We start from the raw sequence: 27,423 nt of genomic DNA, 5'->3' as shown, positions 1-27,423 counted from the left end.
TCATATCCTTCACGCATTCCAATAGAGACCCCTGAAGAACATAGAATGTCCTTTTCCCGCTTCGATAAAATTAGCATTTTTAATTGGCATATGGATAATAACATTTTTATAAAATGGATGTTAAGGTCATTCCCTGCGCAGTCATTCGGCGCCATTGTTATGTTAATAATTTAAAACAAAAGCCTTGTCTGGTTGTTGGCTTAACGGATTAAAATAATTGACGATTTGATGAGAAAATATAATTATATGGCAGCGACAATATTTCGTTTTGTTTCGCGCGTAAACCTCAGTTTTAAACCCTTACTGTGTGTTATATGGGACTGTCCTCCGTTTTTTCTTCATAATTTATTAAATCAATTTAACCCACGTCCTCAAATTTTGGTATATTTCAACCGGAAGTGTTACAAGATTACAACTTCCTTAGTCACATTGCTAAAAAAATTCAAGGATAATGACAAAACTTATGCAATATATAACATAGCGATTTGTCCATGTTTAGTGCTGGCTTTGTTGAAGAATAGGGTCGAGTAGAAATTATTTTATACCATAATTTGTTCAACTATTTTTATTTTATAAAGTCTGGCAGACCATGGCAACACTTATGACTTAAAATAGGAATTTGAATCAAGAATAAAATTAAAATTGTAACATTGTTACATTATCTTATTTAAGACATTTTGTAAGTCTTTTTTCGTCTTTATTAAAGAAAAGGAAAAGGCAATTTCTTCAGTAGAACAATGTTCGCCTAATGGCTTCAGCGTGCGACTCTCATCCCTGAGGTCCTAGGTTCGAACCTAGGTCTATTGATATAGACTTTGTTTCTATGTGCGCATTTAACACTCGCTCGTACAGTAAAGGAGAACATTATAATTAAACCGGCATGTCCTAGACACAATAAGTGTGTGTGTCGGCGTGTGTCAGGCACAGGAAGCTGATCACCTATTAGATTGATCATTGACATTGATCATGAAACATACACAGAAATCTGAACCCCAACCAAACAGTTTGTAGCGCCACTGATTTATTTATTTATTTTTTAAATTCAATGTTTTGTACTCCTCTTTGTCTTCGACAAGTCATAGAGGTGTAAGAGTTACCCTATTGTAGATGTAATCGTTCGATTTGCGAAATTTCGCTTTTTTTGATTCACTCCCATCTTAATTGCCATAAAGATGATGGTAAAGGTTGTTGAAAGGGTCATATCTAACACAATGGGCCAACTGAAGGTCAGTTATCTACAGTATGATATACGTTAACAATAAGGTTCACAAAAAGATTACAGATATTAGATTTTTATCTTAAAAGGCTGGCTTAAGTTAATAGACATATTATCAATACTACTAATATGTTTATTTATTTATATAACACAGTATCCTGTCCCTAGGTTTTATACTTGGTTTTAGGAAATTTAAGCATGTGTCTAAATTCCTTAGTCAGCTCGGCTATTCGACTCAGACATGACGCTCATCTCCTTCAATTTCTGCTCATCTACTCAATTCTTTTCAATTCAAAAACGCCCAAATCCACAGACCCAAGAATATAAAAATTCGGATGAGCGGATAAACCGTGCATCTTAAGATAGATGTGCCTCTAATATGATTATTGTTATACTAGAAAGTTTCTAGTTCGTCTTTCTTAAAGAACATTTCTTTCTTTTATAACAACTCTTGGTAATTAAATCCAAAAGGAATTTCAACAGTTTGCCTTGATTATCTTACTTTATTGTAAGTTAATTATTTATTAAGTAAATTAATTATTTAGTAAATTATTTAAATACAAACATTCTTATTTTATAAAGAGAAGAATAAGATTTAGATTATAAACATATTTGTAATGAATACATAATAATAACAGGACGGTTTCAACCGAGTAACATTACCGTCTAAAAAACAAAATACTATATAAATTTTCGCCCACACCTTTGGTTTGTACCGTAAACAAAATTTGTAGTAAATTACAAGTAGTAAGCTCGGGCAAATTGTTAAGACCTTCCATTATGTAGGCGTTTAGTAAAAAATCTTAAATTGTACCTGGTTCTATATGATTTATAGGCTTGATACATATCAGCTAGTGTTAGGCCAGAGGTTAGGCGTGTGATTTTCAACCCTGAGCTCGTGCGGAGTCCGCATATAAGAAAAGTGCGGTGCGGAGTAAAGAAAAACATATCAAATATTCAAAATCATTTATTCATATAGGTAACGAAATGTACACTTATGAACGTCAAAAAAGAAATATGCCTCTAATTTTACATTTATTGCCAGTTCTCAAATCAAGGGCGTAGAATCGAAGGGAAGAACTGGCAATAAACTCTCCGCTCACTCTTACTCACTCTTTCTTATTGATCCTGTCTATGCCTGCACAGAATGCTAGCCAGTGAAACATATGCGTGTTTCTTGAAGCGAGGACGTTTTAAATGTCGTAGCGCCACTAAATTGTGTTCAATATATTATATTTCGTATTGAAATTATTAGGGAAAACAGACACCACATCCTATGAAGCATTATTTCTCAACTATTTTAGAAAATATTAATAATAACGATCCTTATCAAATTATCGAGCAGTGTTGGCCTAGTGGCTTCAACGTGCGACTTTCATTCTTGAGGTCGTAAGTTCCCCGTATCCCCGGCTGTGCACCAATGATTTTTTTTCAATGCGCTCATTTAACACTCGCTCGAACGGTGAAGGAAAACATTGTGAGGAAACCGGCTTGTTTTAAGCCCAAAAAGTCGATGGCGTGCGTCAGGCACAGAAGGCCGATCACCTTCTTGCCTATTAGATTAACAAATGATCATGAAACAGGTGCAGAAATCTGAGGCCCGGACCTAAAAAGGTTGTAGCGCCATTGATTTATTTTTTCATCAAATTATCGCATTGCATCAAAATTAATAACTATTTTTTATTATTCAAATCACTTGAACTCCTGTACGTCAAATCAATCAAATCAAAAAAATCAAATTTGTTCAATACCACTTAATGGATACTAAAATGACACAGTACTGTCATATTTAATAGACAACAACTATTGATTTTATTTAATTGAATAAAATCTAGCAGTTTCGTAATTAATTTTAATAAAATTACATGTCTAAACTGGCGCCTGGTCTATAGTATCGGTGACTCCAGAGCTGGTGTTTTCCTCGCTAAACTAATAAATATCGCAATTCAACGAGGAAATGCTGCCAGCCAGCCAATTTAAGAAGAACAAGAACAGTGTAAATACATGTGTGTTAATAAAGTTTGCAAATATAATAAACAGTTTGTCTAACTAAGCCACTGAGACATTTTTTCTTGATCAAGTTAAAGTATAATTCTTCTTAAGTTCTTCTCTTGATTCGTAGCCATCATTTGTTGCCCTTTGGTGAAAATCTGATGTATGTATGTAATATTGTATCACAATGGTCGGATACACAACGTTTTTACTTTTAAAATTTTTAGAGACAATAGCGTAGCCTCTCTTATCAGTCATAATCAGAGCATTAGAATTGTGTGGATATGAACAAAATTTACAGTAATTTTTATTACACTGTTAAACGCAAAAATATAAAAAATATTTTCACATCAGTCGAATTACTTAGTAAAATATATTTAAATTTCTAATTAAATTTTCCTTTCGTAAATGTTTAAACATTTTTGTATATACATATGTATTCCAGCTTTGGCTGTGATTGGTATAATTGTTTTGTATATTATTTTATCTATATAGCGAAACAAATAAAAAGATAAGACAAAATCTTATAAATCGTTGCCAACGAATATGTCAAAATATTTTTAATTAATTAATCAATCTACTTCACAATACTATTAGATAAAGTAAAATTTAATAAAATGCGCATGTCAAATGGGTGGGGATTCTTGGTAAGATTTCCCGCAAGACAATAATTGTTCCAGGGATTGATATTACTGTTTTTGATTAATTTTAAAACGGAACCTGGTATTGAAACACCAGTGTGAAACCCATATGCACTCAAATTCAATATTTTTCTAGGACTGGAATCCTGGAGGACTGTTTAATCTTGCCTATAGAAAACACGACCGCTGTTGCTGTAGTACACATTCATAAGACGGTAGCGCTTCTCGCATGTCCATAGTAATCCAAAACGTATATTGCACCGCCATATAAGCCTATGCCATACAATGCCACTGTTCAGTCGTTTGTGTTGCAGCCTGTGACCCAGAATAAAAATTGCGATTTATGTATAAAGATGACTTAAGAACTTATGTGTTTGTTAAGTGTAAAGTGAAGACATGTTAAATAAACATGTTTACCGGTGTCGTGTTTGTATGTCTGTTTGTGTCTGTTATTGGGACTCGGGTTATCATTGTGGAAAATGCGCCAAGTATGTATTTATGTATAGGTAATAGGAAATAGGTAATATAATTTACAAGTACTCCAGAATCAGATATTTTGGAAATTCAAATAAGTTCATCATTGATTCCACAAAAGTCCAAAAAGTCTTTCACTAGCTTGTTGCCCCCATTTTATATAACAAGAGGCAGGAGGCTCACCTGATGTTATGTGATACTGCCGCCCATAGATTTTTGACATTACCAGAAGGCAAGTCTGTTCTTGGTGTTTTAAGAATTGATACGCTCTTATCTTGAAGGACTCTTAAGTTGAACTGGTTCGCAAATACTTCAGCGGGTATTGGGTACCACATAGCAGTGGTGTGCGGTAAAAACTGCCTTAAACTCTCAGTTGTTGTAACGGAAAATCAATTGTTAACTAATCGGCCTTTATTGGTAGCTTAATTGAATCGTAAATTCATAGTCGTTACTGTTACCTTTTTGACCTCTATATCGTATAAGTTGTACCTAGAACGTATTCAAATATTTTTGGTTTTAACGTTACAATGTATACGCATGACGCCTACCAAATAAACTTTTGAAAAGTATATATTCAGAATATTCCTACAGTGTATTTAAAATTACTATCTAGTTAATTATTAAAAATAATAGAGAACAAATGCAGCTAAAGCGAAAACAAAGCATACCATATACCACGTAACGATTTTATACGAGTGAAAAGTCAGGAATTTTTATTCGTATTTACAAGAGTAACCACCATGTAAATATTTATTTTTGGATGTAAAAATAAAAAAAAATCGAATACCTATGTACACAGCTAATATATAACTGAGTAGAAGAAATTTCAAATATTTATTCAGGTTTTTTTTTGAATATTGCAAACAGGCAGGAGGCTGACAAAGTTCACAAAAAGTGCGTTAACAGGCTTTGACAAACACTTACCATATTCATAAAAGGTAAATCCGTTAATTGAACGTGTCATTGGATTAAAAACCGAATTATTTGAAGTAATTCTAATTTACATACATAATATGTCTTGAATAATTTAACTCGATATATTAATAAAATTATAACATCAAAATCTTTTCTTATTATTTGTGCTGTCATCTTCAACATCAGTGTCGTGTTTTTCCTGATTCCTAAGCCCTGTGTTCGAGTTCTATAAATACTAAGCGTTAACTTAAAAAATAAAATATAAAATACTTGTTTCGTTGTCGTAATTTTTTGTGTACTAATCAGCAGACAAGCATGATTTAAGTATCCGTTTTAAATTTTTAAAGAAGTTTAAAAAAACAATAGGAAATAAATGAGTCAGTAGGTCGTTTTTTGTTCAGTCATTTACGATGTTTTCATACAAATTAAGTTTTTGTCTAACCAAGGGTATTCTAAAACGGTGATGTCATTAAATTGTACCATGAACACATATTTATAAAGCTAGTTATTGAGGTAATTTGTGGACGACTAGCAAAATATTTCTTTATTTGTACTATATTCAGCCGTAATTCCTGGAGATTCCTACAGGACTTGTCTCAAGGAACCAAGACCCTATTATTACTATATATCAACCACATTCTCGAAGGACTGAAGGCTCTTTTCAGTACGTCCGTCGGCACTCTTTTGCCTCGTTAACCAAAAAAAGGTTTTTTGTTAAAGCATCATGATAATTTCAAAATAATGATAGGGACAATTACGGGACTCCTGAATAAACCCTTTTTTGTTATTTACCGTCTATCGCACAGTCCCTTCTGCAGAGGCTGTTTCAGCTCATAGGAATCAGTCACTCACGTAGTCCTGGAATGCGTGTCTGTGGCGTCCAAACAAAAAGAGACTTCGTAGGAGTGAGGTCGCCCCGCGAAGCCTGCAAAGTGCCCAGGAAACTTCGGAGTTTCTGAAGGAGCTAGGCTGGCTGTATTTGTCAGGACGATTGACTAAATTGGCGTCTTAATGCCGAAACTAATCCGTAGTACCTGCCGTAGTATCCGTAGTAATACAGAGTCTTGCTGAGCCGAGCTTTTAAACTACACTGGACTAAACCATCAGTTTTTCATTTAAGTTTTCAATCAGTCATTAATAAAGTAGAAAATAATTAATTTATGTCTTTTCCCAGCGTGTTTCCGGCGAGTTCTCGCTGGGCGGCGCGCCCTTCGTAGCAACGTGAGGCGGGTGGTTGATTGCGAAAGACTGGAGGACTGCATGAGGGAGTGTGCAATCGAGAAACGGTTTCATTGCGAGAGTTTTAACTACAGGTAATTAACAAAAACAGATTTTTTTAATCAAATATTTGTGTCAAAGTATCTTGGCTCGCAGATGAGCCTGCGTGTATTTTGTCAACATCTTTTGCGACCTCATTAACAACATAAACTTAATAAACTATACATGAATGTACTAACTTTTTCTAACCTTTGTCAGGACACTATTGATGTAAACGTTTGGTAGTTTTTGAGTCTGTCATATTGGCCGGGTACATTTTATAATATCAAGTCAAAACCTAGTTACTGTATAGATTTCAGTCAATATATCAGAATCTCTACATTTAATTTTACGATAGTATAAATTTCGATTTGGAGTATAAATTTACCAACCTTATCAAAACAAAACAAATTTAGAAGTAAGACTGAGGCTCATAAGTAAATCTTTTAATGTTTTTAAAAATACAAAATGAGTTGAGACTGTAATATTAATTATTATGAAGTAACGTTCACACGTTGTTTCGCAGTATTGTATTTATTTCCTAGTTTTTAACATTTTTGGTGACTTCCATTGTTTTTGTTAACTGATCTCCGCCAAGGTCCATAATGATTGAGCACTTTTTGCACTTGGACCATTTTTAATTGTTCTCATTCAAATAAATTATACGATCATTTATTGTAGCTACGTTTCCATGTGTTGCCATAATGTTTGCGTCCCAGCTTTATTGTCAAATTGTCTTTGACATTGTTACAGGTAAAAAATTGGACCCTTGAGATATTTTTACAAAAACAGTGCTTGCCGTTCAAATCCTTGCTAACGGAATTTTCTTTCTTTGTACGCAATTAACACTGGCTCGAACAGTGAAGGTAACATCAACTCGAACATCGTAAGAAAACACCGCCTTAGACCTGTGTCGATGACTCAGGCACACTTGTCTGAGGTCCAGAACAAACGACTTAGACTCTGACGTTGTTACTGTCCATGAGAGGCGGTATCACTTAACATCAGTCTCTTGCTCCTGTTTTTAATAGCGTTGGAGCGCCACTAAATTTATTTTATACCTTTTTTTTGTGAGCTTTTTTTATATGAAGCTTTTCTTCACTGCACAACCAAGTACGCGGGGTTTAAATGCGGGTAGTGTTATAGAACACTATTCCTGCATATCGTCTTAGTGGTAGTAATAAAATATAGAGCCGATTATTTATTAACATGTCATTTCATGATATCGGAAGAACTACATTGGGTTTAGTATTGTCTTTTGTAAACATAGCTATTGCACATTTAAAGAAAACACTTTTTTACCGGATTGAAGCTATGTAAATTTTATTATAAAATTATAATTATTTTACATAATTTTAAATTAATTTAAAGTCACCGTGACCACGCACGCGGTAAAGCACGCGAAACGTCGAAAACAATATTATGTAAAATAATTATAAGTTTTTAATAATACATAGTTTGCAATCCGGTAAAAACGTGTTTTCTTTAAATACATTGGGTTTTATACGACACATACATACGATTAAACTTTATTATTACGAATTTCCAATGCCATATTGTAAAAAAAAATCAGTGGTTTTGGTCTTGACTTCAGATTTCTGAATTTAGTTCCTGCTCTCTTTATTATAGAAGGTGCAATGTCACACGCACGTAGGCTCCCACACATATAGTATATTTAGTATATTTCTGCAATGTGGTTCACATAACTTCTATGTTTCAAAAGTAAACAAAAACTTAAAGAACATGTAGACATTTGAATAATTAAGTTGATTAATTACCATTAGTTCAGAGTTCGACCTCGGGTCGTTGCAATCTGTAGGAATCATCTGTATTGTACGCTAGCCTTGCGTATGCACAGGCACGGATTCAGGAAGTGTTCAAACTTATTTTAGTAGTGCTAACAACATGTTATACTTTTAAAGTAACACTTTTCTGTGAATTACTTAATAAAATTACCATAAAGAAACAGAACGCAGGTGTTTCGTTCTTCTGTAATTTTGTAATTTTTGTTTAAATTTCATTCTGATAAATGCTTATAAAAAAATTGAATAATGACTTTAAATATCGGCCATTATCACGAACATATACAACACAAAATTAAATTTAACTTTAAGTTAAGATCCTCGAAAACTTCGTATTCTAGATAAATTGTTTACAATATGAATTTTATATAAAAAAAAACCTGTCAATCCTGACCTGTAGTATAGTAGTAATAGCAATAATTTGCATAAAAGACAGCCCTGTGTGGTTGACCCAAATTTAAACACCATAATTGAGATTTTTACAAGGTTACAATCTATTGTCATATAACATTATATACTTTACTCTCAGGGATTTGTGAATACGCAATTTTTTGAGTTTTATATAAAGATGTGAAACCAGCTGCCCACTGAAGTACTTCCGAACCAATTCGACATAGGGTCATTCAAGAAAAGAGCGTATCAATTATTCAAAGAATCCTGGCTATGGACGGAGGAATTCGGCCTCCTGACGGTTTGCCTTCTATTACCATAAACAAATCGATTCTTGCTATATATCATTTTTACTCTGTGTATATAATTTGTGTAATTTTTAAAACTTTGCACACAATAAACACGTTAAAATATCTAAAGGCTGAGTAGAACGGACGGACTCATACTAATAATATAACTCTGAGTTATCTCTTTCAATATTTATCACTTGAAAGATGCGTAGAGTGCTACGAACCTACGAAATCAGGAAACAGAGAATGTTTAGTAGTTAAATAATGTAAAACCAGTGCTACAACCTTTTAGGTCCAAGTATAGGTACACTTTGGTATAGGTTATCAGTAGTGTTCTGCCGCTGACATTGGATCTCAGACATAGTAGGTTTCCTTACAATGTTTTTCATCATCGTACGAAGGAAGGAAGAAAATATGCTAAAGTCACTACGTTAGGCCAACATTGTTCTCTACACATACATAACATATAATGTATTAAATAAGTTTTTGTAACGACAAATAGATTTTAAATAATAATAATTTAGTAAATTAGTCTTACGTATCCAGTAAAGATGGATGTATTTTTTAAATATTTCTTCCCAGATTGGACCCCAGCTTCCGCGGAAAAGGCCTCTGCGAATTAATGACAAAACCCATAGAAGCCTTCGACTTGCATCGCGACTTTGTTGACGACAAAAACTACGATTTCTACGAACTGGACAGAAACAGCCTCGAACCAAATTGTCCAGAAACATTACATGGTCCAGGCCTTTTGCATTCTGGTTTTTTATCGTCCAAACAAAAAGGGCAGGACAGGGTAGACTGGTATGACGCTGGCTACAGAGGTGTGAGTAGACATGATGAAAGACGAAAGTATACACAGCATAAAAGATATGAAGATGAGTTTTTTGTGCCCTATCAGATAGGTGAGATATTAACTAATAACAATACAATCAAAAAATAAATTTAAGTTTAGTTATTATGTATATTAAGAAGATTATTTTCAATTACACCTCCTGGTTATTGAAATGCATGTATTTTTGGATGAAATTTTGTTTGAATAATAGTATTTCTTCCTGTCATCCCAGTCATCAGAAACAATTAAAAATGTTTTTTGAGTCAGACAGCCACTAACAATTACTAATGAAATCATTAGAGCAACAAATAAACTTTGATGTTAAACCAAAACATTATTACATAATCTATTAATAAATTTAATTATTTAATTATTAATAATAATAAATTGAATACCGACAAATGCAATCTTTTATAGGTGTGATAAAAGGTGACGATCGTGAAAATTGGGGCCAATACGGTGGTTACTACGGGAACTATGACTCCTATTACAAAAACAGGAACGATTTCCACAAATCCTTTAACCATTGGCGATTATCGGATTCCGATAGACAATACGGAGTGAAACACAAAGACTTTGACTACAACACTCTAGGAAAGCACAACACAGGGCACACGTATGGTGACATTCCGGAAGTTTACCCAATAGACAATAAATTTACAAATAGTAGGTTTGGCCAGTCAGATGTATTACATTATGCAGGAAAAAAGTTTTCGGATTTTGATTATACAAGTGAACATAAGGATTTTGAGTTTGATCATAGTAAAACTGCGGATTTTAATCATAATATAGAGAAGCAGTCGGATTTTGATCATCATATAGGTAAAGAGTACTGGGATTATTTGTCGTGGAAGAGAGGGAGATGGAATACGTCAGAAGGTTGGAGCAAGTGGGATGATGATAGGGAAAGTGTGGGTTGGGAAGGGAGGAGTGAGGATACGGTCAAGGGTAAGAGATTCGACTTGTGATTACTAAATCTAATTCTTATCGCAGTCTTTTAACGTCTTTACTATATATAAAACTTTTAAAGTAAATTTATATTTGCTTATTTAATGTTTATCTTTTTTAATGAATATTGTACATTAATTTGTTTTTATATCTCGGTCTATTAAATTTGATATTTGTGATACAGATGTGAATATAACATGCCCAAGGATCCAGTCTTAATATAGTAAACTAGTATTCAAACACAAATATATTATATATTCAGACAGCCAGATGCAATATGCTGACAGACATATACAATTAAAAACTGCTTGTAATTTAAGGATTGGTTTCTGAACACAATATGTAGTTACACATTCATACCCAGTACATTAACTCACACACTCACGTCTGTTAAGCGTGAAACAAAATTCAATTATAGAAACATATATATGAAATTATGTATTAAGTTTATTCTGGAAGAGCTGGATTGCTCCCAGTTCTTTGTAGACACAGGTATTTTTAACCTAAAAGGTTTCCCAAATTTTACACATTATGTTGTTTATAAACATTTTTTTATATGTATTCTCTCTTGTCTTCTCATAGACTGCTCCTCTCGTCGTCGTCCTGGAATGTCTCTGGGATCAGGCGCGGTCCGTCGCTCCCTTTTCGCCAGGACTGTGTTAGATTGTGAATCCGCTTGCTTTGGTGAAAGGGAATTTAAATGCGTCTCATATAGTTATAGGTAAGTAACATGCAAAATAATTTAATAATGTTATTGACAACGGAGACAATGAAAAAGTTTGTTTAATAATTGTCAAGGTGTTGGTGTTATTTAATATGTTTCTTTTAATATATTTATGGGAAAAATATTGTGATATTGAAAAAATACACAAATAATTGTACAATAATTAATTTGGAATGATTCCTCTTAAGATCCAACAACATATAACACTTTTAGCTTTAATTATTACGTGCATCGGATGGAGCCAATCTCACAAAATATCTTTAACTTAGTAAATTTGCTTGTTTTTAAGATTACAAATATTGTTCTGTCTGATACCTGCAGCTGAGTTTCAGTATCGGACGTCGAGGCAAAATACAAAATACCATCCGTATCACCTCGACGTCCGTCGTTCCATAACTGAGCGTTTTCTAAAGCAGTTTTTGCTGCGCACCACCACTATGTGGAACCAGCTGCCCACTGAAGTATTTCCGAACCAACTCGAATTAGGGTCCTTCAAGAACAGAGCGTACCAATTCTTGAAAGGCCGGCAACGCACTTGCGAGCCTTCTGGCAATGTGAGTGTCCATGGGCGGCGGTATTACTTAACATCAGATGAGCCTCTTGCCCGTTTGCCTGCTATTACATAAAAAAACTCTTATAGGTAAATAGGTGATCAGCCACCTGTGCCTGACACACGTTGACGTTTCTCGTTTCCAAGCAATTAGCAAGCATCCTTCCATCTATATTTCGTCTGTTTTTAAAATCTTTATTCTTTGTGCAACCATCCTATACTCAGGTTGATCATTCTATACTATATTAATATATCTATAATAATCTGTATCTTCGGAATTTGACGTGATATATATATATATATATATATATATATATAATATGAGTTTTGTTTTTATATTATAGATTTTTAGAAAATTTATAATAAAGAATAACAGTTAAAAAAAATGTAGTAACTCACAGCCATGTGATAATCTGTACAATAAATATTTATGTACGAATAAAATACAATATTATTGCGCCTGATATTTTTATATAGCAAATGGTTATTACATACGACTGTATTGTCTTTTGTTAACATAGCTTTTACACATTAAAGAAAACACTTTTTAAACGGATTGAAGCTATGTGTTATTATTATAAACTTATAATTATTTACATAATTGAAAAAAATTCCGACGTTCGCGTGCTTTACAGCGTGCGTGGTCACGGTGACTGAAGACAAAAGGTGTTGAATGTCAAAAGTATCACAGCTGTAGAGAAAGTTGTGTTATCTGTATTTTTTTGCCTGGAGTTGAGATCGACTAAAAGATGATGGGTTTTTGCAGAAACACACAAGTGTGTTAGATTTTCTTATTTTCAGCTCAGTTTAAGTTTCATAGATTTTTCATAAATGAACGATGCTTGTCTGGAAATTTTGGAGTACTCTTACTTACCTCCTTTATAAACCTTTTTTGTAACTGTCATTTGTTTTTTTATATTTATATAAAAGTAAGTAAATATTTGAAGGTACTCAAGTACACCGGGCTCGGACAACTGTTATCTCAGCGAGCGTCCCTACAAGGGCCTAGATATGTCAGCAGATACTGACTCTGACGTGTACGCCATGCCGCAGCATCAGGGCTGCCACACAGTCAGCACTAAACCTTGGGTTGAGAGTGGTAAGACTTTTTTGTATACGTATTTATAAAAGATTTTGTTGATATTTATTTCACAATTTTAAATTCTTTACAAAATTTTCTTAACACAATTAAGTAATGTAGATTTACAAAGTATGAATCACTTTATTATCGTGTAAAGTAACTTTAAATTGTTTTTCTATTACTATATAGATGGCACATATTACTAGGCGTTTATTTAACTACAAAATTAATAAAAAAATAAATCTATGGCACTACAACCTTTTTAGGTCTGGGCCTCGGATTTCTCTACCTGTTTCATCATGATTTGTTAATCTAATAGGCAAGTAGGTGACCAGCCTTCTGTGACTGACAAACGCCGTCGACTTTTTGGGTCTAAGACAATCCGATTTCCTCACGATGTCTTCCTTCACCGTTAGAAGGAATGTTAATTGCGCACATAGAAAGTAGATTAGTGCACAGCCAGCGATCGAAACTACGACCTCAGGGATGGGAGTCGCACGTTAAAGCCACTAGGCCAACACAGCACACTACAAAAATAATGCCTTCGTAAATTCCCTAAAGTAATAATAAAAGAAAACTTACTAAATTACAACAACAAAAAAAAATCAAAATAAAATATATTTTTTTAATTTCACAATTTAATGAACAACAAATGAAGACAAATTATCTTCCCTATTTTTTATTTCATACCCTCAACATATTTATTTAATTTACCATTCATGAGTGAAAATATCCGAAAATAAGACTTTGCTTTAACTAGATCTTCGTTACTAGGGCCATAATAACATAAAAAAGGTAATCATATTATATAATTGGAAATTATCCCTTTTGTCAGCTATGCTAAGTCTATGGTATCGAGGAGTATTCATCATCTGGAGTTCCATAGTAAAAGACATTTTAAACCTAGAAAGCCTAGTAGTTTGAAAGTTTTCTTTCAGAATGTTTCTGGCACGTCCGATCTGGCTCCGCCGTATCTGGAACAGCGGTGAAGGCGGCTCTGACCGTGACGGGGTTGGGAGCCTGTGAAGCTGAATGCATCAGAGCTCACAAGTTCTTCTGTAGAGGATTTAGTTTCAGGTAGGCTAAGGTTCTAATAAGAATTGTGTTTGTTGATTGGTACAATTTACTCTTTTTATTTTGATGTAATTTGGGTCGTATGTATTTCCAAAGGCGTTGCGCTTAAATGCTGTCTCGGACACTATAAACATCTCTATATGTTCGCAGATTGAGTTCCACAGTAGCGATATTGTGTATCTTATGTACTTAATATTATTTATTTATTATTTATTAACACTTCGTTACATTACAATATAAAAAAAAATTGACGTAATTAAATCAAATGGAGGGCAACTGGCGGCCTTATCGCTTACGAGCGATCTCTTCCAGGCAACCACTGTGAATAAAGGAAAAAAAAAATATTAAATTACGTAAGATAGGCAAGAAGTGCAAAAATACATGTTATACACAGTTACTAAGACAAAACAAAACTAAACTAAAAAGATGATACATTAAAAATAAAAAAGACACATAAATTACTTATATATTTTAGAACTTTCGATATTATCGTATTGGCTTTAGTTACTGTAAGGATTATTTGTGTATTTTTGTAAATAAATAAATGTATGTAAAACTAATTTTTGAATTTAACGAAATTTAACTGAAACATAAAAAGAACTTGGTAAAAATGGTAATACAGTCTTAATTAAGAGTCTCGTCAATACATTTGTTTATTTCGAATTATTTCCTTAAAGCAATTTGACATTCACTAATGAGACGTATTTCGTGTGACCAGGTTTGAACCTCCCATCGGTGATGACATAGAGAACTGTATTCTGACCTCATCACCTCCAACGTCATTAGAAACGGGGAGAGGACTCCGTCCTTCTATCGGCCATGAACTCTACTCAAGAGGGAACTACGGGCGTGGTTGCGAACCAGCCTTGTATGATGATGTACAGCATAGAGAAACGCGTAAGTTGTTTTGACTAAACCGCAATGATGTTTATTTACTTGACTTTGAGGTTCAACACAACACTCCTACGAAAGATTAATGAATGTATCTTCTTACGTTTTCTTTTTTACCTCCACTTTATTACGGGCGAATGAAAAATACTTGCAGTGATAAATACATTATAAACTGTATGTAACGAAAATCAATTTACCGTATCAATGTACCGAAACCTCTTTGAACGTCCAAATTGCTCGACGTTAAATTAGTTTCCTTATATGGAAATTGTATTCGTTTTTACAACGAACTCCCAAGGAAAATTAGAGACATATCACTAAATAAATTCAAAGCCCTCGTTAAAAGTAACTTAAGCAATAATTTTTTTTATAAATTTGATCATTTAAGTATTAATGATCCTAATCCTTGCGATTGATTTGCTCCAGTTCAAACAATTTGTATGACTCAATACTTGGCGATTAAAAAGAGTGGCGGAAAGTTTCTTGCCAGTTCTTCTTACCCGCTCTACGCCCTTGACTTGCGACCTGGTAGTAAATGTAAATTTACAATTAATTTAACTACTTTTTGACGTACACATGTATACTAGTTTAACTATATGAATAAAAATATTTTGAGTTTGAGTTAGATACAATGTTCTATGATAATAATATTAATATAACCTTTATTATTCTGAAACTTTACGTCTGAAAATCTATGATATTTAATATATTTTCACTACAGTATATCTCGGACTCCGTTGTGCCTCTTGATGAAGTCCTCCTTTAACCCTTTCCACTGTTCTCTATCCTTTGCGACTCTTCTCCAGTTGCAGCCTGATCTTCATTTGTTGTCTTTTCGTCATTTTCCGTCTCTAGGATAGCATTTCGTAAATATTTTGCTCCATTTTCCCGCTTCGTTACTTCGATACAATATTACTTATATTCAATGAACCTCATATTATTGCTTCTCTATGGTTGCTGCAGAGTGTTACCTTCAATATGACAGTTCAGCTCGTCTCACACCTAACGCAGTCAAGGGTCAAGCACGAGTCGGCAACGACAGAGCGTGCGGTGACGCCTGCAACGACGCACCCTTTAGATGCCTAAGTTTCTCTTTCACGTAAGTTCTTTTATTAATAACAGTGAGCAAACGGACAGGAGGCTCACCTGATGTGAAGTGATATGCCCATGGACATTGTTAGAAGGCTCTTCATTGCGTTGTCGTTTAAAGTTTCATGTTAATAATAATTTCATATATTTTGCATCACCTCTCATCTATAATTTTTTTGTGTATGAACAGTTAAGTTAAGAAAAACATAAAAATCTATGACAATTTTTTTTAAATTTATTGTTTGTTGAGTTTGGTTTGGTACAAAGGGTCCTTGTGGAAGATAAAGTAAATACCTTTTGGAGTCGTTTAAAACAACTATTGGCCTTAATTTATATTTACATAAATAAATCAATGGCGCTACAACCTTTTTAGTTCTAGGCCTCAGATTAAAATCTAACAGGCACGTAGCTGATCAGACTCCTGTATCTGACACACGCCGTCGACTTTTTGGATCTAAGTCAATCAGAAAATGCGAACATAGATAAAAAGTACATTGGTGCACAGCCAGGGACCGAACCTACGACAGGAAGACAGACACAAGGCCAACGCTGCTAAATTAATTAATTAATTAATAATATACGTAATTGGTATGTTTTTTTAGAAATAACGGACCACCAGACACAGATAACTGTCTGCTATCTGAAATACGATTGTTCGATCTGCAACGGGGCGTAGATTATGAGCACTCAGGCGACGATTTGTTATTTGCATTCGATTTGTTCAATGGCCAGTGTTGGAGGAAAGTCTACGGAACGCAGGAGTGAGTACTAAATAATAATTCATTCAATACACAACACAATAAAAAAAAAACTACTAGATTTCTCCAATGTGGCAATCATGGTAGTATGTATGGTATATCTATATACAATTTTATCATATACAACACAACACTAAACATTAATTTATTAAAATTATTACAAAAAGACTATTTCTTTCAGTATAGGAACTGGCACGAAGAAGACATATGTCATTCATTACCTCCATACATAGTGTCATGTGTGCTTTTCTATTTTCTAGAGGTCAGTTTTCTGATACCTGAGCAGGTAAATCACATACACAGTAACGTATTCTATGGTAACAACACGCAAATACGTTGTGTGTTTCAAGATAAATCAAATGCATAGAAAAAAACAATTTAATTAAAAAAAAATTATAATTGAAATGTGCTATCTTTTGTAACGTTCTCGTAACGAAAATACTCTTTAATAAAATACAAATACAATATTATGGAATATTTATATTATTATATCGGTATTTTATATTATACAAGCAGATCCATACAAAAAAATTACTACTGTAAATCACATACTTCACACACAAAAAGTTTCATCAAAATCGGTCCAGCCGTTTTGGAGTTTACTTACGACAACACGCACAGAATATTTATATATATAGCAACTCTTGATCTATAATATAAAAATGAATCGCAAAATGTGTTGGTAAGCGCATAACTCTACAACGCCTGGAACAATTGTACCAATTCTTTTTTTTTAATGTTCCTTGAAGTCTATGGATGGTTATTACGGCGAGAAAAAATCGAATATTTTTCGGGAGCCCTTTTCTTTTTCCCATACAAACGTTTTGTAAATTAAATGTAGAGTCAATTTCAACTTTATTGCAATTCAATAATGTTCATATTAAATTACAAGCACTCACTGTTGTCTAAGCAATGTTGCAAGTGAAAATATATGTCGAAACACAACAAGTAATAATAGCGCGAACCTCAATTGTCAAAAAATGTGTGTGTGTGTGAGTGCTATAGATCATTAGTACTGATTTTAATTTCGGCCTATCATCAGGGTGATGGTTCTGCCATGAGAATTTTTTGCGCCGACCATAAAATTGGTAGGAACAAAAAACTGCCACATTTCAAATCTTTTTGACAGAACGAAGTCTGTGGGGTCCGCTAGTTATATATAAATAACCTAGGTACCTACGCACCCTACTACACCGCCGTCTGCCGGGCTAACTGGTAAAAAAAAACATCAAAGGCGCCACCTAAACGCATAAAAAAATTCATTCAGATCAGTCCAGCCATTTAATAGGAGTTCAGTGACACACGTACAGTAGAATTATATATATAGTATTGTCTTTTGTTAACATAGCATTTACACATTAAGAAAAACACTTTTTGAACGGATTGAAGCTAAATGTAAATGACATTTAACACCTTTTGTCTTCAGTCACCGTGACCACGCACGCTGAAAAGAATTATGTAGTATGTAAATTATGTAAATAATTATAAGTTTTTAATAATAATACATAGCTTCAATCCGTTCAAAAAGTGTTTTTCTAGAATTATATATATATATAGAAAATTGTTTATTTATTTAGGGTACCGACTATTGAAGTACCACATCCACTGATTCCTACGATAGAAGAACACCATCACCATCCTTACAAACCTGAGCCATCTGGACCAGGTAAACTACTAAATAAAAAAAAATGATTCAAACAAAACTTATATTATCTATAAATAATAAAAATCCAGTTTAGATTTGTTATGTGCATTTCTTTCTCTTGTTACTCTAACATATTAGCTTTCTTCGGGGCCATTATTCGGAACCCCTTCAGGGGCCTCCTCCAGCTTTTTCCAAATCCATAGCTTTCTTTCTTCATTCACTTCCAGTGAACGCTTCTCTATCTCCTCCTTCTTCCTTAATCCTTTCCTCTTCATAACATCTATTGCCTGCGTAAATTATTAATCGACTTTTCAGACTACATCACGGGACCCAGTGGCCCCAGTGGTCCCAGCTATCTAACCGGACCAGATTCAAACCCCGATTATAAACCCGGCTATTTGCCTATCAGCGGTCCAAGCCTGCATCTTGGCCCTAGTGGCATAAGTGGTCCCAGTTCTACTGGATCTATTGAACCACCGAGGCCGTACAAACCGTACAAACCAGAACCGTACATTCCTAAACCTTATAAACCAAGTTATTCTAACTCTAAACCGTATTACGATAAACCGTATGATATCGAGAAACCAGTGAAGCCTTTGACACCGGGTGGTGAGTTTTGTAAGTATTTGGTTTGTTTTTTAAATAAATTTAAACGGGCATAAACGCTCATCTGATGTTAAGCAATACCGCCCATGGGCACTCACATTGCAGAAGGCTCGTGTTGCCTTTTAAGAATTGGTACGCTCCTTTCTTGAACGACTCTAAGTCGAGTTCGGCGCTCTCTAGTATAAGTATACCATGATAAACTTATCATAATAATATTTTCGATATATTAATAATTGGTTATTTTTTTTTTCAAGGTCTTTACGTAATAAAGCTCAAAAAAGATCGTATATCTAATGTTAGGTAAAATATATATTTTTTGATGAGCAGAGGTCGTAGGTTCGATCCCGGTTGTGCACCAATGGACTTTTATTTCTATGTGCGCATTTAACATTCGCTCGAACCGTGAAGAAAAACATTATGAGGAAACCGGTCTTGTCTTAAAAAGTCGACGGCGTGCGTTAGGCACAAGAAGGTTGATCACTATGATATACTGATGATTAGATTAGCAAATGAGCATGAAACAGATACGGAAATCTGAGGCCCAGACCTAAAAAGGTTGTAGCGCCACTGATTTCTTATTTTTTTTAAATATATATTTATAGCGTCATGGCGGCATTATACCGTGTCCGGATTCCCATGCCGTGCAGGTACTACTTGCGCCCAGAACCATATAGCGGGACACTGGGCCTGTGAGCCTGAAGGTGGTGAGATTGGTGAGAATATATACAATAATATTATGTATTTACATACTCAAGTATACATTTTTACAATATTCTTTAACCTACATACAATAATAAAGTCAAAGTCCAAAATCATTTATTCATATAGGTATGTACACTTATGAACGTCAAAAAAAAAGAAATATATATTAAATGCTTCTAATTTTACATTTACTGCCATTTCTTAAATCAAGAGCGTAGAACGGAAGAGAAGAACTGACAATAAACTCTCCACCACTCTAAAAAATCGCCAAGTTTTTTTCTGTATTACACAACGTCTTTAAGGAGCTACAACCACTACACCATGTTCCACATGACATTTTAATTAATAAAATAAAATAAAAGCGAAGATTTGTCTCAGATTCTCAATGATCCTCTATCAGCAGGAGGCATCGTGTAATAATTAAAAAAAGATTAATAGAGTTTTAAAACACATTTAAAAAGTTTGTACCCTGACAGTGTACCTTTAATGCTGGCAGCGTTTTATACATATATATCATCAACATTGTTTATTATTTATATTTAAAATTATTTTCTGCTCAAAGAGATTCCTGGTCTTCTACCGGTTCGTTGATCATAAAAAGCCTGAACAAACCCAAAACTGCTTCGGTAATGAAATCACATTGTAGGTGTATGCTCGTAAAACCATTCCTTTGAACAATTCAAAAACTAAAAAATTAAATAAACTTATTTAATTTAAATTTATAACAACACAATTGAAGGTGTAAATGTACGCAAAACTAACTATGGACTTGACGAATATTATAAATTTCATTATACAGAAATATAACTTGAGAAATCTCCGCGTTATATGGTGGTATCGCGTTGTAGGGGCACCGCGTTATACTGTACATATTAAACATACTTAAACTGTTTTCAGGATCTTGGGATTATTGTTGTGCGCCGACGCATCGATGTGGCTATAGTGAAGGATTTAGGAAGCCATGGTATGTTGTATGTTTAATTCCTCAAATTACGAAATGGTATAAATAATATTTTCTAGTTTTTTAACTATTGCTTAATAAACATGAACTCCACTTCAAAGATTAGCACATTTCCAGGTGTTTAGCTGTTTGTATTATTTCTAGGTGTTACGTAGGCCAAGATGCAGACCAATGGCGACCTTGCAGTGAGAAGTACTATCCTTACCATCAACACAATGTACCGCACCCATCTTTAGGTCACAGAGGTACTAATATTATTTATGTCCGCATTGGATTTGTCTTATTTGATAAATTAATTACACGTAGCCCTAATAATAATAAAAATACCAGTGGCGCTACAATCCTTGGTGTCTTTGGCCAAAAAAAGTAAGTATCTTTCTGTGCCTGACACACGCAGACAACTTTTTGGGTTCTTAGGTTTCTCCTCCTACATTGGACTGGAAACAGCCAGATGCGCACATAGAAAGTCTGGTGTGCAGTCGAGGATCAGGCCTACGACCTCAGGGATGAAAGTACTGAGTAGTAGGCAACTCGGCCATACATTAAATAGTATATAATAACACATTCAAACATTTTTGTTAAATTTCAAATGTATGTTTTTGTACAGGCCCAGGTATTAGTTGCTAAGAAATTTATAAAAGGCGTTTCGTATTGAAGTTATACTTTTTTGGCGCGTTAAGGAAAAATCTTGAGAGTAAATTTTTACGATGCTCGCGCACACCGACTCAAAAATCCGACACTCTGAAGTTAGCTGTAATCAACATTTTATGTTGTGATATTTAAATAAACTCTATTTAACTAGTTAATGCGTTATAATAAAAATTTCAATGTATTAAATTAGCTTTTTCTAATGTTAGTGTAGTTTTTTCTACAAGGCGAAACATGTTACTTTATTTCATTTATTTATTTACAAAGACAAAAGTACACATATGTTTGTTATTTAATTAACTCAATACTAACATTTGATATTAATGACAATGTTTTAAAACTATACAATTCGTTTGAAAATCCGCTTAATGCTTATGGGATATAGCGTGTAGAAATACGCTTCCAGTGATTTAGTACTTGTAGTTAAAAAACGTACAAAAAAGAGCAGTATTCGCCTAGCAGGTTCAGCGTGTGACTACTGACTTCCGTGATTTTCGATTCCTGGTTGTGTACCAATGGACTTTCATTCGACGTGCGTATTTAAGTCTCTCGAACGGCGAAAGAAAACATCGTGAGGAAACCGGCTTGCCTTAGACCCAAAAAGATGACGTTGTGTGTCAGGCACAGGAGGATCATTGACCATGGAACAGATACAGAAATCTGAAGTCAAGACCTAAAGAGTTTGTGCGCCACTGGTTTTTTTTAAAAAGTTCGAACGATTTAATTTTTCGCAATTTCAGAAGCTATTCGTCCTCGTCCTGATAGACCAATCAATGACCGTGGCCCCGGGCCCTATTTACCGGAAGGTGACAGGAAATACTGGAACGATTTGTACAAAAATGGTCCTAAAGCGTACTATGATAAATATGGAAATCCATTGCCCGGTGAGAGAGTGTTTAAAGTAAAAAAATCCTTTGTCTGTAAAGTCGGTTTACTGACGAAAGTTAAATACAACCGATTGTGCCTCTTTGTCGCTCGTTCCGCGCTCTCGCTTGCACTTCAAGACTTATATGGAACGCCGCAGAGCGAGGTAACTCCGCAGAGCGAGGTAACTCCGCAAAGCGAGGTAACTCCGCAGAGCGAGGTAACTCCGCAGAGCGAGGTAACTCCGCAAAGCGAGGTAACTCCGCAAAGCGAGGTAACTCCGCAGAGCGAGGTAACTCCGCAGAGCGAGGTAACTCCGCAGAGCGAGGGTACTCCGCAGAGCGAGGTAACTCCGCAGAGCGAGGTAACTCCGCAAAGCGAGGTAACTCCGCAAAGCGAGGTAACTCCGCAAAGCGAGGTAACTCCGCAGAGCGAAGTAACTCCGCAAAGCGAGGTAACTCCGCAGAGCGAGGTAACTCCGCAGAGCGAGGTAACTCCGCAGAGCGAGGTAACTCCGTAAAGCGATATAAGACGTTGTCACCTCAATAAATAATAATTTTAATATGCAAAAACAGAATTAGTTTTACTTTAGATTTTAGTTTATTTGTATTTATATTACGTTCGTCATTTTATTTTTTACTTTACCCTTAACATTTTTACATTTTCCTTACTATCTGGATCTCTTCCAGGCAACCCGGAAGAGATCCCTTCTTAGCGACAAGGCGCGTTGCCTACCTTATGTATTATGTTGTTTTTCTATAAATATAACGAAGTGTTAATAAATATGTATTATAACTTATAAACTAACTTTTATAACAATTATATAAGCGTAAGGCTTTGTACAGTAGTTTTGGAAGTTATAACGGTCACTTATGTTTCCTTAAATCAGTCGTTAACTAATCAGGCATTAAGTTTCGTAACCGATTCTGCAATTAAATTGACTCGATGATTTAAGTGGAAATGAAGTATTTATTTTTCATGACAATTATAAATGTGGATCAATATTATTAGCGGATTCAGACATGTATCTTTATAAAATTTTATTGTTGAGGCATTTTTAAATGCTGAAAACCTTTAAAATACTCACGATTTTTTTTATTTCTTTCGTTTTCATCTGACCATCACCGAACTCCACAATAGTTGTATTTTTTGCGTTTTCAGGTTACACTCGCGTCCCAACAGAAAGCCGTCCACATATAAAGACTGAAAGAAATCCGCCAAGAAGAGGCTCTGGTCAGTGGGTCCAGGTGACAGCGTATGATGATGAACCACAAGCTGCTGGGCTTGGTGTACCAAGGTATGTAAATATTTGTTACAAAGCTGAAGCTGCATTACGATATTTTTTTATCGTGGTTATAATATTTAATACACAGAGAAGTGGTGACCTAGTGGCTTCAGATTGCGACTATGAGAGTCGTAGGTTCGATCCCCGGCTATGCACTAATGGACCTTACTTCTATGTGCGCATCTTCCGCCTGAAAAATTAGCGTGTGTCAGGCACAAAATGTTGATCACCTATTTGCCTATTCGACGGGCCCGGACCTAAAAAGGTTTTGTGCGACGGCTTTTTTTAAAATTAATATAGAATGCAATACATTTATGGTGTTATAAAAATAATTATTAAATTGGATTTGATATTCGTTGTGTACCTAAAGGTACCTATGAAACAGGCGTTTAATAGGAGTTCTAGGCTTTTTTTTATTTACAAACGTCTTTTACAGATACTGGCCTGTTGCCTATTTACACAAAAGTCCGCCTCCAAACACCACTTACTTTAGATTCAATGAAACCTCTACTACAACTGAACGGCAGGTACAAACTACAATTAAACCAGAGTTCCGACACAAGTCTATAGAAATCGAGAGTAGATCGTTAGAAGACAGAACTGAAAAAAGTATAGTTTCAATGGATGACGATCTAAGTTTTGAAGTCGAAGTATCTTCAACAACCTATAGGCCGGAAACTTCAACAACAGAAACTAGTACAACCACAGAGCAAACAAAATTAAACAATACAGAAACAAACGCTGATATATTCGAAGATTATGACTATGTTAAAGGTCTTGATGGGAAACTCGGCGATTTTACATCTATAGAAGTTTTCAACATAGAAGACGTAAAGACAGCGGATAAACCTAATTTTAAGACTTTAGAAGCTGAGGAAAAGCAAATTGAAGCAATTGGACGCTTGTTAGCATCGAAACGCGGTGGAAAACTGGTTTTGGATTCGAAAGATTTAGAACCAAAGAACATAAGGGTTGATAAAGATTTTATGGAAATTAACAATCGAGTTCCAAGTAGGCGGGGAGTTATTCAAAGAGTTAGTAAGGAAGAATTGAATAAAGAAGTTTCTAGAGCTTTAAATGATGGCAGTCTGGAAGTGAGTGAGACTACATTTGTGAGACCGCCCCGAATCCTAAGTACCACAGAGAATATAAGAAAAACCATGGTTAACGGTAAAGTGTTCTATGATGCAAGTGTACGTGAACAGAGAGATAACAGTAGAAGAGGAAAAAGTCTTCGTCTAGAAACAAATATAAAAAAAGAAGTGAGAAGAAATGTTAATCCGATTAGAAGAGTTAAGAGAGTATATAAAAAGAGATATAATCCAGAAGAGGTTAGAAAGCGTTTGCTAGAAAGAGAGAAATGTAAAAACAACACTGATAATTAGTTTTACGATTAAAGATGCTAGATTGGATTGTATTTAATCTATTATTTAATACAGATTAGAATCAAAATAAATCTCAATCGTTATATGACGTTTTAGGGCCTGATCACCAGAGACTTAATATATTTATGTGACACGCACATTTTTTGTAACCTTTAATTTCAAGCGATATTTGTGAGGATCTTATGACAAATATAATTTTAGACACTTTAATTTCAATCCAATAGCTACTCAATCAACGCCAAATTTGCGCTGAAGCCTGCCAATGGTTCACTTGGACCTTGGCTTCTTTTCAGCTTCTTCTAGCAATTTCCTTACTTTTTTGTATGAAATTTAGATGTCGTTCTCTCAATATAAGGTGTCGCCAACAAATGGGGATACGTTACGTTCCCATACGGGGGTATGTTATCGTTGTGTGTGGTTAAATCAAATGCTACACATAATATTGAGGTTTTCGATTCGACTAACAAGGAGAATAAGAGATATTTTTGTTAATTCAAACGTTTATCATGATCATAGTTATTTTACGACTGATTCGAAGTAATTTGATGCGTTTAATGTTCCATTCGAAAGTTAAATGATGATTGCGAGTAATTTTAGGCAGTAAATCTATAAAATATTGTGGAAATTACATTCTAAAATAGTTTCACCTCGTTATAAGTGTATGTGGTTGACTGTTTAATCACACACAAGTCGAAATCCTACAATTATTCATATTGAAGTTAAAATTTGCGTTATATACGCGTATGGATTGACTAACTTATAATTATATTTTTTTAAATAATTATTTCAGTGCTTAAATATTTGAAATTGTAGTACGAAAACTACGACTACTTTTTTCCAATTATATATTTATTTAAACAGAACCTAAACATAACAATCAAATATACAGTATTTACATAGTGTCTAAAAATTGAAATAATTAAAAATTGATTAAAAGAAAATTAAAACAAACTTAAAAAGTTTGATCACTGTGCCAGTGTACCTTTGATGATGGCAGCCTTTCCACGCTGTATTGCAATACTTATTCGTAATCACCAGCTCTGGGGTTGGGTACTTTCTTAAATCTTAATTGACGCCAACGGCTCAGGAGTCTACTCCAAAGGAAACAAAATACGAAATTGGACGAAAGACTCTTTTATTTGAGCCGTCTGCTCCGACTATTTTTGACGACGACTTTTGGAGTATGTCAGGTTTGAATAACGGGAAAAATGTATTAAATTTCAATTATATAGATAATAAATAAATATTATATAGGAAATCTGTTTAATAATATAGACACGATTGTCAGTTTAACTCAAAGTAATTTTGGGTTGAAATGACGACCTAATTAGATTAATTTTTATGTTTTATTATTTTAAATAGTAAGGTTTCTCTATTATTATTAGTACTAACTTTTCGTTGGACTGTATTTCTGTGAATTATTTCTTTGTGTCGGTCCTGATGGGACAAATTTACTAAATATAATTAAATAGTTAGGAGTATCAAAACAACGTTCGTACATTTGAATATACGAAATGTCATTCGAAAGCGAACATTTGTTTCCGTTTTTGTTCCAAATACAGCCACAGAGTTATGCTTAAGTTTTACATACGAACGTGTACTATACATTAGGTCGAACTCTTGTTAGTTCTAAGGAAACGCTGTGTGTGACACAGAACATGGATTAGGCTAAAATAAATATATCGATGAAAGCAGTTACTGACAAGAGTTTTATATTTTATATTCATATGAATAAATGGCAAATAAATGAAGTGTTTTATTATATTATAACTTTAACCCTTAGTAAATGAATTATGTTCCTTTCCTCATCAACGAAGACAGAAAATCCACGCCTGCTTAACATCCTTGTACTTCAACCCTTCGTGTAAACCGACACCAGTAATTACGCCAGTGGTAAGTATCAAGAGTAGAACTTCATAGTTAATTTTAGAGAACTGGACTATCATGGTCTATGGCACTAAGAGATCCACCAGCGGTATGCCTACTATATAAATATATATTTCCCGAACTGTACAACGAACTGTTGAGAGAGCAAATTAACAGTGAAACTGTTTACAAAGAAAGAGGAAAAAAAATTAAAAGCCGCGTTACCGATGTTACTCACGTTACTAAACATTACTCGGCAAACGTAGAAAGCTAATATGTGACTCAGCTGAATTAATATAGGGCTGTGTATTTTAGACTTTTATTCTGTAGTACACAAACTACAATTTTTGTAATGATTCACTCAGCTTTCTGACCTTAGTTCTCTCAGTCTGACATTACGGGCCAGTGTCTTCTTAATAAACTTTATCCTAGACGTGATAGATAGACGCTGTTTCAGCATAGAGCTCACCCATGTAGTCCTGGAATGCGTGGCCATGGCTGCCTAAGGAACATAAATCATAGAATCAGTGGGAT

At 34.4% G+C, this 27,423-nt stretch overlaps 1 protein-coding gene across 1 annotated transcript in view; it reads left to right on the top strand.

The window, feature by feature from the left end:
* Window positions 1-25,074, top strand: part of LOC123717519 — a 30,153-nt gene extending 5,079 nt beyond the window's left edge. The window contains exons 4-20 of the mRNA XM_045673555.1: window positions 6,413-6,551; window positions 9,560-9,882; window positions 10,230-10,760; window positions 11,343-11,481; window positions 12,982-13,133; window positions 14,054-14,192; window positions 14,908-15,086; window positions 16,044-16,179; window positions 16,772-16,930; window positions 18,505-18,593; window positions 18,888-19,190; window positions 19,781-19,891; window positions 20,778-20,844; window positions 20,986-21,086; window positions 22,230-22,373; window positions 23,515-23,650; window positions 24,075-25,074. Of these exons, the coding sequence (XP_045529511.1) occupies window positions 6,413-6,551; window positions 9,560-9,882; window positions 10,230-10,760; window positions 11,343-11,481; window positions 12,982-13,133; window positions 14,054-14,192; window positions 14,908-15,086; window positions 16,044-16,179; window positions 16,772-16,930; window positions 18,505-18,593; window positions 18,888-19,190; window positions 19,781-19,891; window positions 20,778-20,844; window positions 20,986-21,086; window positions 22,230-22,373; window positions 23,515-23,650; window positions 24,075-25,023 (3,797 nt within the window). The 3' untranslated portion in view covers window positions 25,024-25,074. The remainder of the gene's footprint in view (window positions 1-6,412; window positions 6,552-9,559; window positions 9,883-10,229; window positions 10,761-11,342; window positions 11,482-12,981; window positions 13,134-14,053; window positions 14,193-14,907; window positions 15,087-16,043; window positions 16,180-16,771; window positions 16,931-18,504; window positions 18,594-18,887; window positions 19,191-19,780; window positions 19,892-20,777; window positions 20,845-20,985; window positions 21,087-22,229; window positions 22,374-23,514; window positions 23,651-24,074) is intronic.
* The last annotated feature ends 2,349 nt before the right edge of the window (window positions 25,075-27,423 follow it).

This window comes from Pieris brassicae, chromosome 12 (assembly GCF_905147105.1).
Source record: "Pieris brassicae chromosome 12, ilPieBrab1.1, whole genome shotgun sequence".
NCBI lineage: Eukaryota > Metazoa > Arthropoda > Insecta > Lepidoptera > Pieridae > Pieris > Pieris brassicae.
This window is presented reverse-complemented; position numbering and strand designations above follow the sequence as displayed.